This window comes from Alosa alosa, chromosome 13 (genome assembly GCF_017589495.1).
Source record: "Alosa alosa isolate M-15738 ecotype Scorff River chromosome 13, AALO_Geno_1.1, whole genome shotgun sequence".
In the NCBI taxonomy this organism is placed as follows: Eukaryota; Metazoa; Chordata; class Actinopteri; order Clupeiformes; family Clupeidae; genus Alosa; species Alosa alosa.
This window is the reverse complement of record NC_063201.1, coordinates 15226106-15241294: the sequence shown is the minus strand read 5'-3', so window position 1 is coordinate 15241294 and position 15189 is coordinate 15226106. Positions and strand designations below refer to the sequence as shown.

At 43.1% G+C, this 15189-nt stretch overlaps 1 protein-coding gene across 1 annotated transcript in view; it reads left to right on the top strand.

Annotated features, from left to right (window-relative positions):
- LOC125306209 (zinc finger protein 236-like) overlaps window positions 1-15189 on the top strand; it is an 89915-nt gene that overhangs the window by 67817 nt on the left and 6909 nt on the right. Inside the window, 1 exon segment of the mRNA XM_048261433.1 lies at window positions 9454-9583. Within this exon segment, the coding sequence (XP_048117390.1) occupies window positions 9454-9583 (130 nt within the window).

Sequence of the window (15189 nt, the reverse complement as noted above, 5' to 3'; positions counted from 1 at the left end):
ACTTTCAAAAATAGTCCAAGAAACAACAGGGAAAAGGTTCACCCAGGAGAGCACTTGAGAAACCGCAGGAGCAGAGAAACTAGAAGCCACTTTCGACGACGCCCGGTGACCAACTGTGGCAGAGAGGATGTTTATATGAGAGTCCGAACAGGTGTGCCCAATTAGTACTCTGGGGAGTGATAACGAGGAAGTGGAGGTTCATTAGAAACAGGGGGCGTGGTCACCGAGCAGCCAGGCAAGGACGTGACCGCAAGACACAGGGGGCAGAATTAAAGGTTGTTAAAAGCAAGAGAGAAAAGGTGCGTTTTTAGATTAGACTTAAAACTAGCAAGGGTAGTCGAGGACTTAATGTGGGGTGGGAGGGGATTCCATAAGTTTGGGCCAGCCACAGAGAAGGCCCGGTCACCTTTTTGTTTTGAGACGTAAAAGGGGACAGTTAAGAGTTGTCTTGAAGATGAACGGGTCGACCTAGAGGTAGAGTGTGGAGAAAGGATTTCAGCAATGTAGGGGGGTGCTAGGCCATTAAGAGCTTTAAAAACAAAAAGTAAAATCTTAAAATCAATTCTAAATTTAACAGGAAGCCAGTGCAGCTGAGCCAGGACTGGTGTGATGTGCTCTCTCTTTTTAGTACCAGTAAGCAATCTGGCTGCTGCATTCTGGACCATCTGTAATTTGTGAATGTTAGATTGGGTCAGACCTGTGTATAAAATATTGCAATAATCGAGTCTGGAGGTAATAAAAACATGTATAAGGGTTTCAAGGTCGTTTTGTGATAAAAAGGACTTGAGATTAGCTATGACTCTGAGTTGATAAAAGCCACTTCGGACCACACTGTTGATTTGTTTATTAAAATTTAGAGACCTATCCAGCATGACACCAAGATTTCTAACCACGGAGTGCACATTTTTTGAGAGTGGACCAAGAGTACTGCTGAGGCTGGAGAAAGAGGAGGGTGGGTCTGAGGAGCCACTGGGAGATAGATTTGGGTGTCATCAGAGTAGCAGTGGTATTGGATGCCATATTTATCAAAAATGGAACTGAGGGGCAGCATGTATAGAGAGAAGAGGAGGGGGCCAAGGATTGAACCTTGGGGGACCCCACATTTCATGGTAGCAGACAGTGATGTAGTACTCGAGTCCGGTCTCGAGACCGATTTCTGCTTTCTCGGACTCGACTCGGACTTGTTCCTTCAAAGACTCGGTCTTGACTCGGTCTCGGACCACAGTGGGAGGAGAAGGACTCGTAATTTCAGACCGAGTCATCGAGACCAACGATTTTTTTTTATGTTCATATAAAAAAAAAAATCAAAATGAAATTTCACGGGCCACATCTTTGCCCCTTGTTGGCCTTGGTGCCCCTTTCTTTCAATATTCTCTTTAAGGTCCATTTAATAGCTTTTTTATTTAGCCTATAGCCTGTCAAAATAATCTTAGCATCACAGCAAAACTAATTCAGTCTTACACAGTGGAGAAAATGACAGCACATTGCAAGACAGAAAGTGCGTCCAAATTCACCCATTCTTCTCAGTTGAAATACTCGCAATCGCTAAGCCTACTCATCACACAGGCACATGTATCACATCACATGAAAGAACGTCTACATAAGGTGCTACACCCATCTCCCTACCTATTCATCTCGGTGGAATACTTCACAAACCCTTCGTTCAACACATGACAAACCATATATCGGAATAAACAGCAGACCTTACCGAACACAAAGGTGTAAAGCAGTCCCCTGTACAGTAAGCCGTTCCAGAATATTCCGGTTAAATTAAAAATGTAATCTGCAGCAAGGTCTACATTCATGTCAACTTTGGTCTTTAGGTTTCAAAATGTGTTTAAATCGTTCTTCATGATTTCATAACAGGTCAAATACAAAATAAATGTTACAAATATTGCCTAGATATAGGTAAATATTAAAATCAGAGGATATACAGCTGAGTAAGAGTTTCTGAAAGGAGTCTTAATGATCAAAAAATGCTAAGCATGCATCTAGGTTGCATCAGTTTCTTAAAGCTGAGCTGTGCTTAAATTGTTCAATACATGATTCCATAACAGGCCAAATATAAAATAAATATAAATATTAAATATAGCCTAGACATCTAAATATTAGATGATCAGATGATTTACAGTTCTATGTAATATGTCATGTTTTTGTAATGTTTCATACAGTGATTCAGGTCTACTGCTGTGAATAGGCTAAATACAACTTTGATTATTTTTATAGCCTACTACTGTATAGTTAACTTTGGCCTTGGTGCCCTAACATGTGGCCTTTGTGCCCCCCACCAAATATGCCCAACTGAAGGCCAAGTGGCCTTGCCCCTAAAATGGTGAAATTCCAAGCCTGGGCCTAACTGTTGATTATTAATTGGGGTGATATTAAATCATATGAAAACTGACATGGTTTTATGGTCTTGGTCCCGACTCGGTCTCGACTCGGACTTGCTTCCTCAAAGACTCGGTCTTGACTCGGACTCGACTGTATTAGAAAACCAACGGTCTCGGTCTCGACTCGGTCTCGACCCTTCAAAGACTCGGTCTTGTCTCGGACTCGGTCTCGTCCCCATCACTAGTAGCAGATGAAGATGAATGATTTCCCAATTTGACAGAAAAAGTCCTATCTTTGAGGTATGAGGTGAACCAGGTGAGTACAGTGCCCTGCAGACCAACTCTGTGTTCCAGCCTGCGCAGCAAGATACCATGGTCAATGGTATCAAATGCAGCACTGAGATCTAATAAAACTAAGATGGCACAGGAACCAAAATCAGTGCAGATCAGAATGTCATTGTAAACTTTCAGTAGGGTAGATTCAGTGCTGTGGATAGCTCTAAAACCAGATTGGAATTTATCTAATAAATTAAAACTGTTTAGATATTCTGTGAGCTGCAGGAAAACCACTTTCTCTAAAATTTTGGAGATAAAAGGCAATTTTGAGATAGGTCTGTAATTTTTTAAATCGTTAGAGTCAAGGGAAGGCTTTTTTATGAGAGGTTGCACAGTAGCATGCTTAAAAGAGGATGGGACAACACCAGTGGCTAGTGAACTGTTTACTATAGCCAGAATGAAAGGACAGATAATTGAATAGATATCTCTGAAGAGCTGAGAAGGAATGACATCTGAGGGGCAATGAGTGGGCTTCATTCGTGAGACAACCTGAGACAGCTCAGAGGAAGAAACTGGTACAAAGTGCTGGAGATGGCTGCTAATGGGGGGTTGATGCTCTGCAGGGTCAAGAGTAGAACAAAGGATATTGGCTCTTATTAAGTCAATTTTTTGAATAAAATAAATTAAAAAATGTTCACAAGCTTCGGTGGAGGTGGTCATCAGTGTTTGAACAGGTGGAGAAAGAGGCAGAGAGACTTGACTGGTGAGCCAAATTAAAATGATGAGAGAATTTTGCCGCTGTGGCCGGGTTTAAGATACGTGAGAGGGGGGGGCTGAGTGGGGGAGGGTGGGGAGCATACAAGTGTAGACTCAAAGTCAATCATGTGGTGATCTGATACACCAATATCGGATATGGTGAGATTGGCCACATCAAAACCAGAGGAGAGAACAAGGTCTAAGGTATGGCCCCTTTGATGGGTTGGACCAGACACTGACTGAGTTAGGTTAAAAGACTCTAAAACGTTAATGAACTCATTGACCATTGGTTTAGTGGGACAGCATATGTGGATGTTAAAGTCCCCAACAATCAACAATTTATCTGAACGGGCGGCCATAGAGGAGAGGAGATCAGTGAACTCCTGAATAAATAGGCTACCAGTAGTTTTAGGAGGTCTGTATACTAAGGCACAAAGTAAAGGCATATGGACATTAAACAGTAGCAATTGCACTTCAAACAAGGAGTAGGCATTTGTGGGCAAAAAACGACATTTAAATGTGTTTTTGAATATTGTGGCTAGGCCACCTCCGCGACTACAGGCCCTAGGAGTATTTAGAAAACCACAGTGGGGAGGGCATAGCTCTCCAAGTGGAGTGAGATAATTTGCATTAAGCCACGTTTCTGTTATGAACAGTACATCAAGTGTCCTAGTCGTGAAAACGTCATTAAGGATAAATGCCTTGTTAACTAACGACCGAGCAGGGCAAATTTAACAGGTGTAGTTAGCTCGGACGGGGTAGACGGCGTGAATCCTTGATACTTCAGTGGACGGAGAGAGGTTGTGCTAAATTCCACGTGTCGGGCGAGATCTGGCAGTCGTGGGGCGAGAAGACCAATGCACTGGGATGCGCTTAGTAGATGTTGCAGACGCAGGCAGTGGGGACGGGGAGAGTTGGAGAAGATTCCGGGGCACAGTCGTATCATGCCATCGACGCCTAGTCAACGAGCAGGAGGGCAGCACCGAGATGATGGTAGGAATGGCACCAGGCGCTGGAGACGTTAGGAGGACTTTGCGGCGGGAGCTACGATGCAGGTAGCGGGGTCGCAGACGAGCGATGCCAAGGCTAGCGCAGAGTTTGTGAGTTCCAACAGGGAGTTGCAGCGACGGCGGGTTCATGTATAAAAGTTTGGATGCAGGTAATTCCATAATCAAAGGCGACGGAGTGAAGACGCAGTAAAAGTAGATAATCCACAGTGTCCGTAAAAGGACTGGAAGGTACAGGATGGGACGCATGATCAGTCATCCATGGACCACAGGTTAGCCAGCAGAACACACAGCCAGGTTGAAACCAGCAGCTCACAGACGTACAGTACAGCCCACGCTAGTGATGGCAGGTCAACGCCAGCCAACTCTAGCGAGAATGCAACCGAGCGTAAACAGTGAAGAAGGGGAGACTTACACACCGACACGCCGGAGAGAACTGTGGCGGTCTCGGCAGGCCGGGCCCGAGTGGGGCTGGTAAAAAGGCTGGGTGCCCAGGAGGGAGAAGTCAGTCCACAGGTGATAAAAGGTTAGTTCCAGGGTGTTTGTAGGCAGCAAAAGTCACTTAAGTCAGATAATAGTTTTAAATCAACAGGACTAAGGCGGATTTAGCGTAGCGAATTTCATAGAATCCAGAGGGAAACAAACAAACAGAGGCCTCCGGTCGACAGCGGCAGCCAAGTGCGCCAGTGTACGTCAGCGGAAGCGTATGTGTCCTGTGGGGTAACTGGTGGGGTAACTTGTGTAGTGAGAGTATGTGGCTGCTTGACTCTGCTTCATTAGAATTCTGCTGCCACACACACACAGACACAGACACACAAGAACCTACAACAGAGCCAGAAGAACTTTTTGGACCACGCAGCAGTTTCCCTTCAGACTTTGTCCCATTAACTTCCAAGATTCATAATGTTAATGTTAATGCCTTGTAGATTAAGTCTGTTATATGTTATTAATTGGATCCTGTTTTCATTCAAGACCCCTCCACCCACCCAAATGTAGCTCACTGATTAATTGAATTGAAAATTACAAATCCATCTTATAATGACTTATATTTCTTGAGCTCATTTTAAGCTTAAAAAATATGTTGGCAGCTCCAGATTGCTTCTTCACCCTCAAACCCACACATATATTCAACCTCAAGAGAGACAGTTAAATAATCATGCTCTCTAATCTTAAATCTGTGTAACTTAAACTAACAGACACACACACACACACACACACACACACACACACACACACACACACACACTCACAAACACACACTCTTATTGGCAGTCTGTGCGCTACCCATCTCTAGAGATATCCACCCACTCTCTGTACTGTAGCTGTGACCTGACCTGTTAGTGTTCTGCTGGGGAAATGCATTAAATAGGTTCAGACACCAGACAACCACTGAATTATAAATATACACATCGATAGACTGCAGTGTATGTGTGTGTGTGTGTGTGTAGGAGTACAGTATGAGATAGGGTGACGATGGAGTCAGACAGGGAGAACCAGTTGGCTATCCAGGTGAAACAAAAGAAATCCTGTTTTTCTGGACATTTCGTTTCTGAAGCATTCCCCATTTAATAGACCAGCCCTCGAGCACTAACCCTTGACCACAGTCTTTGTTCTAGTCACTCTCTGAGCTGAATCAGTCTTCAAAAATTCCCTTTTCCCTTCTCTTCTCATCTAACATCGTGTCCGAACTGCATGCGATGCAAGTGAGCGTCATCAACGTTTTGAGCAGAACTTGTGTCGGACGCCCCATTTCTGTTTCCCTTCTGTCGCTCACGCTGTTCTGCTATTTTGAACGAGAAATATGACTCAGTGGACCTGCATATGTAACAGATTGAATGTGGACGGAGAGCATTAAAATCGCAGTTACAGTCTCATACACCACAGTCAGTCATTTGCATGCAGTTAGAATACGCTGCAACTCCAACCCTGTCTCACCATCTCACCCCCTGTCTCCCCAACAGCACAACAGACTGTCTTTGTTCCTCTCCACAACAGATCAACAGATATATAAGGAAGCATTTATCACTTTTCCACCAACCTAGTGTCCGTGAGGGTTCGGAGTTAGTGCCACATCTCAAACCAGTTCCTCGTGTTTCGACACTGACTCTTGGTCAGGGAAAACTGAACGGTTACATCAGGGGTTATGGGTGAGGTTGTGGCCATTGAAGAGCTGTTGTGGTCACCAGTTTTGCCCAGATGTGCAGTGGTGAAGTAAAGTAGGCCAGTTGGTGCGTGGGTCTCCTCTCTGGTCCCTTGACCCATAAGCATTTAAACAGTGTCCCCTGTTTCACGCAGATGATTGCGTGGCTTCACAAAGCCCTCCACGTTTGGCTTGCTCTCGACTATTTAGAGAGGCTCTTAGAGAAAAGTGTGTGTGTGTGTGTGTGTGTGTGTTTGTGTGTGTGTAATGGCTGTGTCGATGTGTACATAATTGTTAAAGGAAGCACGATGCATTTGTGGTTGGATGATGCTATCCATTCCCAATGTCCAGCATACAGTATATGTTCCCTTTGTTAGGGGAAGAGTACTGGTTGAACACATTCCCTGATATCTACTGTAAGTCCCTTTTGAATAAAAGCAGCATTGAAAAGGGCCCAGCATAAACGGATGCTCTAACTACTTAAAGCTGTTTTTTGAGCAGAACCGTCTTATCACGTAGATGAATGTGTCGAGCTAGAGGAGCTCAGCCCAAATGGCCCCAGCTCATTCTCAATTCCTCACGCATCTGGCTTCCGGAAGCCTCCGCGTCTCATTTATGGAATGCAACGCTCCGCCGGCCCCTGTGAGTGTGACTGGAACGGAATCCAACCCTCTCTGTCACAGCTAATCACCAGGGATGGAATAAAAAAAGAGAAGGGAAAAAAAGAAAAACTTCACTCGTTTCCTCTTGGCTAACTCTTTCCTTCCCCTCTTCTTGTCCTCTGTCTGTCTGTTTTGCTCTATTTTTGTCGACCTTTTTGGTTTAAGCGACTTTCTATATCCTTCTTTTTCCTCTCTCGCTTCATCTGTGTCGTTAAAAGGTGAGTCAGCCGTATGAGTGTCAGTTCATCAATTCATCCCCTGTCTGTATCAGTCCATGAACCGCCTTTCTCTCTCTCTCTCTCTTCTCTCTCTTCTCTCTCTCTCTCTCTCTCTCTCTCTGTCTATCTATCTATCTATCTCCCCCTCTCTCTTCCCTCTATCGATTTCGCACTCAGTTGTGGGGATATAACCATGGACCAATTCCACTTATACAGCTGTTCTCCATGGCTCTGTGCACACAAATGTCCCCCCTTTTATAACTATATAGACACGTCAAAGGTGCCTGACAAGGGGAACGGTAGCGTGACATCCACAGACAGATTAATGGCCTTTCAATATGGCGTGTGGCAACAAGATCTACCAGGGCACTGAAAGTGTGACCTCATCATCTCTGCATCTAATGTCGACCGTAGAGAGGCCCTGATATGTCTGCTGCGTGTGACAATTTATGCCTGTTTTGTCACGGTTGATGTAAGAGATTTAAGATCACCTTGTGAGAAGAAGAGATTTAGCCATGTCAAGGGTGTTGAATTAGGAAGAGCTACGCCCGGGCTTAGTGGATCCGCCCCAGTGCTTCGGCGACGGAGGATTTAGCTCCATGAGTAATACACCAGGAGTTTTGTGGGGAGCTTTTGGAAGCGGCTTATTTACACCCAGGTTAGAAATGAAGCTGAGCGAGTGATCTGAAAATGTCAAGGAGTCGCTTTGGAATACACTTTGGCTGACAGTGATGGCAGCCCACAAAAAGTCATTTGGAATAGAACTGTGCCTTGTCTTGCTCTTGCGGATTGTATTGTCATTCAGTAGAAACGTCTAAAATGAAAATCCATTGCTATTGCGCTACTACTGGTAAATTAAACCTGTTACCTCAAAATGGATTGCATTGCAACTTCAATTTAAAGGTGTCAGATGCAAGTTATTTAGCAAGCATTTCAGGACCGCTCCATTCACAGCTCAGGAGAGGAACATAATTGAACAGCTATTGTGTCCTATATGTAAAGTTAAATCATAGATGTTCTTCGGAGGTCATACAACTTGCCTGGCCCTTTATGGCTTTTTATCACTAAGCACATTTGCTGCTTGTGGCATATGCATAGTATGTATTCAAATACGAGGGCCTGTCATTAGAAAGTGAGAAAACACTTCTGTCCACTTTATATGGTGAGAAGTTTATGGATAGTTGCACTTAATTGGGTGGTGGCTGCTAGACTTGGTCTGTTGGGGGCCACCAGTCTGGCATTAATGGCCTTTACCCAGAAAATTGGGTGTCAGCTAAAATTGATGTTTGTTTTTCCCCCGATTCTTCCACAGCTCACAGTGTTATCGCTGTCTGGCGTGCAGTATGGCACTTTTACGCTTTGCTTGTTTTCCTTGATTCCTGAAATTAAAGTAATAAAAGTGTGTGTGTGTGTGTGTCAGTGTGTGTGTGTCAGTGTGTGTGTGTGTGTGTGTGTGTGTGTGTGTGTGTGTGTGTTTTTGGATCTTTTGAAAAGGACTTTGTTTCTCAGAAGAGCCATCAAATAAAAGACAAGTGACTGCAAAGTTCCACAGGTTGTTTTGTAAAGAATCCTCAGTGGGTTATCAGAGATGCAGTAATGGAGGATCACAGGAGGAGCCCCATGAGGACAATGACCACTACGGTGTACTCGATAATAAAAGTGATCTCAGGGTTTCAACATCTTGTTCTGATGTGGATTTGTTTTGGCTGGCTTCCTGGCTAGCTGATTCTAAACAGTGTAGCAGTTGTTTTATAAGGTAGGGGAATTATTTAGTTCAGAAGGCGTCAAGGACAAGGACACACTCAATTTGTTTAGAGACAAACTATCAATCAACTGTTCATTCATGTCATTCAACTCTTGTAACTTCTTTTTTTTCCGTTTTTTAAGACTTCCTTTTGGTATTGTGCCTCTGCAGTTGTAAAATATCAGACATAATTCTCCGTCTTCCAACCTAACTGAATAGTGTACTGTACATCATGTAATGACCGTGTGAGCAATTCTCAGTGAATTAACGTGTGTGTGTGTGTGTGTGTGTGTGTGTGTGTGTGTGTGTGTGACCTGTAGGAACATGAGCATGTGCACCAGAACGGCCCCTCTCTCAGCTCTCAGAGGCCTCGTGTGTTCAAGTGTCCTTCCTGTGACAAAGCTTTTGCCAAGCCCAGCCAGCTGGAGCGACACAACAGGACTCACACAGGTACGCGCAACCTCCCCTCACAAGTACAATTAACACACACACACATACACACACCTCTCCTCCATATATATAATATAGCAAGGAATAGGTAAATCTCACATCACTCATACACTGTATACTTATCACTCATATATCTCACACCAAGGTAAGACAAACAGTCTTACACAGCCACACTTCCCAAGATTACTTTTCTCACACAATCATTGGGCAGGATTCAGACTCCCAGGGCTTTTCAACCGATTGTGACCCAGGGACCACCTTTCTGGCTAATGAAGCCACATCAAGACCACAGCTGAATATAAATAGTGATTCACACAGTGGGACTACATTATTGAATGCATGGTCAGGGACCACCAGCAATGCCTTCATGGACCACTGGTTGTGTTGCATCCACAGGCCCTGACTGTAATAGCTGTTAACTGTTTTTAGAATGGCTGCATGTAGCCTGCAGCAAGTTGCCCATTCATTGCCAATATGGCATGAGATTGCCTGCTGGTCAGTTGCATGAAACATCTTACACTGATGCTTTCTTGAAGAATTTAGGATGCATCCTTCAAACACGTGAAGTTTCATTTTCACCTAGACAAGGGGAAAAGTGCTGTGAGAATCATGTTCTTTGATTTCTTAAGTGCTTTTAACTAGGGCTGCAGCTATCGATTCTTTTTGTAATCGATTAATCTAGCACTTTATCGATCGATTAATTGATTAATCAGATATTTTTTTTTTTTTTTGCATTTTTAAACAACCAAAACAACACAAAACAAAAATGATCAAGCAGAGGTATTTATTCTAACTCCAACATTTGACTCCAAAACTAAGCCCATTTATTGCAATTTACCCATTTAGTGTTTATAAGTGCCAGTGCCAGTGCCAACAATTAAATAATGTTCAAAATGCTCTCTGTAAAATTGCAACCTTTAGTGCATGACTTAGCTGGGCGAACAAAGCTGTCCATATTATGTTGTGAAGTGCTGGGAGGGAGAAGAGGGAAAGCAATTTAATGTATTAATATGCACAACAAGTTTCATGCTGTAATCTAGACCTGACATCAAAGTAAATATCTGTTTTATATAGATTTCTACACCTGCAGCATTTGGCATTAGGCTACTAACAAAATAATTTAACCATTACTAAAAAATAGCCTACCATTAGGCTACTAACAAATAATTTTACCATGAGGCTACTAAAAAATAATTTCTGGGGTGAGCCTATTTGCTATGGTAACCTAGCAACCTGTGTGTGTGTGCACGCGTGCGGTGCGTGAGGGAAGATGAGGGTGCATGCATGTGTATAAGAAGGGGTTCTTTTTTAGGCATACTGTCTTGCAATTGAACGTCAATAAGTTTAATACTTAAAACCATCAAAGCTAAACATTATATCACAACATCGCTACAAATACAGTAGTGATTAAAATCAGCCAACATCAATGTGTAGGCTATAGGCTATGTAGATAGATAGAAAGGCTAGATAGATTGATAGATAGCCTACTTTATTGACGCTTGGTGAAACAGCATGGAGTGGATGTTTTCGGTTCAGATGCTTGTTCTTTTCCTTTTTGAGTATGTAATGATCCCAAAACTTTACTTGAAAACTTTAGACATTCTCTGCCATTTATGGACATCTTGACTCCATAATCATCGCCAGCAAATTCAGAATGTATCACGATTCACGCCAGCTAGTGGTGTGCTTCCTGAACAACGGTCCGTGTGGAACAATCAGATCTCTGCGCCAGATAGTGCGGCCATAGGAATTTAACGAGGCTTCGAGGCAGGGTTTTTGCCTCGAGTTATTTTTGTAATCGAGTTATTCGAGTAACTCGATGAATCGTTTCAGCCCTACTTTTAACACCATTCAACCCCTCAGACTGGGAGACAAGCTCTTGCAGATGGGTGTGGACGCTCACCTGGTAACCTGGATTACAGATTACCTGACCGAGCGACCACAGTCTGTCAGACTGAAGAACTGTCTCTCTGACACTGTGATCAGCAGCACCGGAGCGCCACAGGGAACTGTGCTCTCTCCAGTCCTGTTTACCCTGTACACATCTGACTTCTGCTACAACACCGAGTCATGCCACATGCAGAAGTTTTCTGACGATACTGCAATTGTGGGGTGTATCAGGAACAGGCAGGAGGAGGAGTACAGGAGCCTGGTGGAGGACTTTGTGCAATAGTGCAAACTCAATCATCTTCAACTCAACACTTCAAAGACCAAGGAGATGGTGGTGGATTTCCGCAGGTTTAAGCCTACTCTGCTACCAGTCTCCATTGATGGGGTCAATGTGGAGGTGGTAAGCACCTACAAGTATCTGGGTCTCCACCTGGACAATAAACTGGACTGGTCAGCCAACACTGATGCACTCTACAAGAAAGGGCAGAGCAGGCTGTACTTCCTGAGGAGGCTGCGGTCCTTCAATGTGTGCAGCAAGCTCTTCAGGATGTTCTACCAGTCTGTTGTTGCCAGCGTCCTCTTCTATGCAGTGGTATGCTGGGGAGGAAGCACAAAGAAGAAGGATGCGGGGTGACTTGACAGGCTGGTAAGGAAAGCTGGCTCTGTAGTGGGAGCTGAACTGGAGTGCATCACTTGAATATCTGACAAAAGGACCCTGAACCCCCAAACTGATCAACATCTTGGACAATGAGGGTCATCCACTCCACAGCACTATTGTAAAGCAGAAGAGCCTGATCAGCTGGAGACTTCCCTCACTGCCTTGCACAACAGACAGACTAAGGAAGTCATTTGTCCCCAGGGCCATTGAACTGTTCAATGCTTCACTTAAGGGAAGAGGTGAGATAGACTTCTCCGCATAGTCTGTCTGCCTCTTCACCCCCTCCATGTTTGGATACTGTATGTCCACCAGCCACTTTTTACCACTGTCTTTCTGCCTCACTGTTTGCGTGTTATATTAGCACAAATGCATAACCCCTCCCCCCATGCCACAGCCGAACTGTGGCCACACTTATACCTTTTCTTAAGATAGTTATATATATAGATATATATTGATATATTGACTTTATTCTTGCACTGTTGCCCTGTTGCCCTTACTCATTTGCACCATCACCATGACACTCACTCACACAGAGCACCTATGTCCACATCTTACTATGCACAGAGAATCACAGGCTCAGTCCCTGTCTCAGTCATTGCAAGCGCCTCTTGATTGATTAATCACCCACTATGTGGATACTGTTTTTAGAATTGATTTGGATTAAGTGTTATTTAGTATAATTTGTATTTTAGTATATTTAGGATATTCTTGATCTTCTACTGTCCTTATTGCTTAGTTGTGTTTTTTATATTGCATACTTTTAATTACTTTTTTCTGCTGTTAGTGAATGTGTGTGTGATGTCTGTATGCTACTGAGACCTTGAATTTCCCCTGGGGATCAATAAATCTATCTATCTATCTATCTATCTATCTATCTATCTATCTATCTATCTATCTATCTATCTAAGTCTTGTCCTCATACAATGATCCCTCATTTTAGTCATCAGTGGTGGTTAGTGAGGTTCCCCTTCACTGTGAAGTTTTGGGTGCCTTGCAATGTGTTGTTGTTGTTGTTGTTGTTGTTGTTGTTGTTGTTGTTGTTGTTGCATAACTGTTCTCATGCAGCCAAGCCCAATGGAAAAAGTGCATGATTATGCCGAGAAAATGTTTTACTACGAGGACTGTTTGTCATTGTCCAATCCTGCAGATTTGTTTTTCACACACCACTGAAAGTACAAGGAGTTTTTCTAAATCTAACTTTCTTGTATGTACTGTGCAGCGGCAGTACGAGGGTGGTCAAATATTGATGTTTTATCAGCCTGTGGTCAGATAGACTGTTCTGTCGTTTTGCCAGTAATCCTATAAATCCACATAGGCTGAGGTCATACATGCATATGAGAGCTGTCATCTCTCTGGGTGAAGTGGATCAGGTGATGGGAAACCAATAAAACTGAAATAATAATAATTATGCATTTAATTAGTGCTTTTCAAGGCACCCAAAGACACTTTACAATTTTCACATAGATGCAAACAAACACACAAGGTACATGGCCAAAAAGTTGCATAAAAAGAAAAAACACAGAAAAAAGTGGAAGACAAAACTAGCCCTTAAAATTGTGGGTTTTTGAACATTCTAACATAAGATTCCATTCCGCAACATTTCAAGGTTCTAAAATTCTATGTTAAATTCAATGAACCCAGATATTCCTTAAAAAAAATATTTTCCAACATTCCTATTACTTATACACGTAAATTAATGTGATTTTCCCCTCTTTCCATCTCCTTCTCCCACTATCTGTATCCCAGTTACCAAATTAGTCACATACAAACACAAAGCAAACAGGATATGCAATGAAAGCACATCTTTGCATTGAATGAAAAGTGTGTGTGTGTGTGTGTGTGTGTGTGTGTGTGTGTGTGTGTGTGTGTGACGTTCCAAAAGGAAGGACAGAGAGTAGAGGGAGAGAGAGAGCAACTGAGTATAGCATTGCATATGCGATTTGCAAGGTTGTGCAAAGTAGGAAGTTTATGCTATATATAAGTATAAGTATATATACTCTTACGATGCACATCTATGCACATGATCAGCATACGTGCACCTGTGCCTCTTATCCTTAAATAATCTTCTCAGTGGCAGGGAGTGAATGGGAGCGGATATCAGAGCGTACATCAGAGCCTGCCCTGATAAAAGAGAGAAGAGGAATTATCACATGAATGACAAAGATGCTGGGGTCTTGAATTGAGCTTGCCTCACTGTGATAGAGACCCATCAAAGGTTAGTTATTGAGACTTCAGTTCCGTTAGTACCTACATTTGCATTAAATTTATTAATTTAGCAGACGCTTTTATCCAAAGCAATTTATATACGTAAGGGATAATGTATAGAAACGCCGGTCTGATAATGACAGGCGTTTTATACATTATCCCACTTATTATATGGCTACTTGCCAAAACAAAAAAATAAACTCCACGATATGTCTCTTTACATTTATTTGTTACCGTTTCGTCGTGGCTCAAACATTCTTTAGAACACAGCTGATCAACCGCCTGCTTTCACTTCGGAATAAAGTTCCATTGCACAAAGTGATGGACTACTTGCAAAGTGATATGGAAGACTTAAATCAGAAGCACAAAACTTGTTGCCATTAACAGCGGTAATTACATGAAAATAATTTACCGTAAAACATTTGGGAAATCCTATTCAAGTCAATGGAGCGTTCTTCTAGCATTGTGAAGAGCCATATAATAAGTCAGGGGCCACTGTCCTCGGAGCACCATAGTACACTCTCACTCTCACTTAAGTGCCTTGCTCAAGGGTACAACGGGAATTGAACACACAACTTTTGAGGCTACTGCATGCTAGCCCAGCTCCTTAGCCACTACGCTACCCACCGCCCCTGTTACTGTGACGAATGGACGAATGTGGTGAAGCTCATGGTCACATGTGCAGATGTGAGAAAAGTGTGTGTGTGTGTGTGTGTGTGTGGGGGTGGGGGGTCAAATCATGTGAATCTCCTCAACCTTACTATATGATAATAAATGACACCAACTTATTGTAGAGGCTAACGCTAAATACAAAACATATTTTTATGTTTTTTTACATTTTTATGGGTGGCCA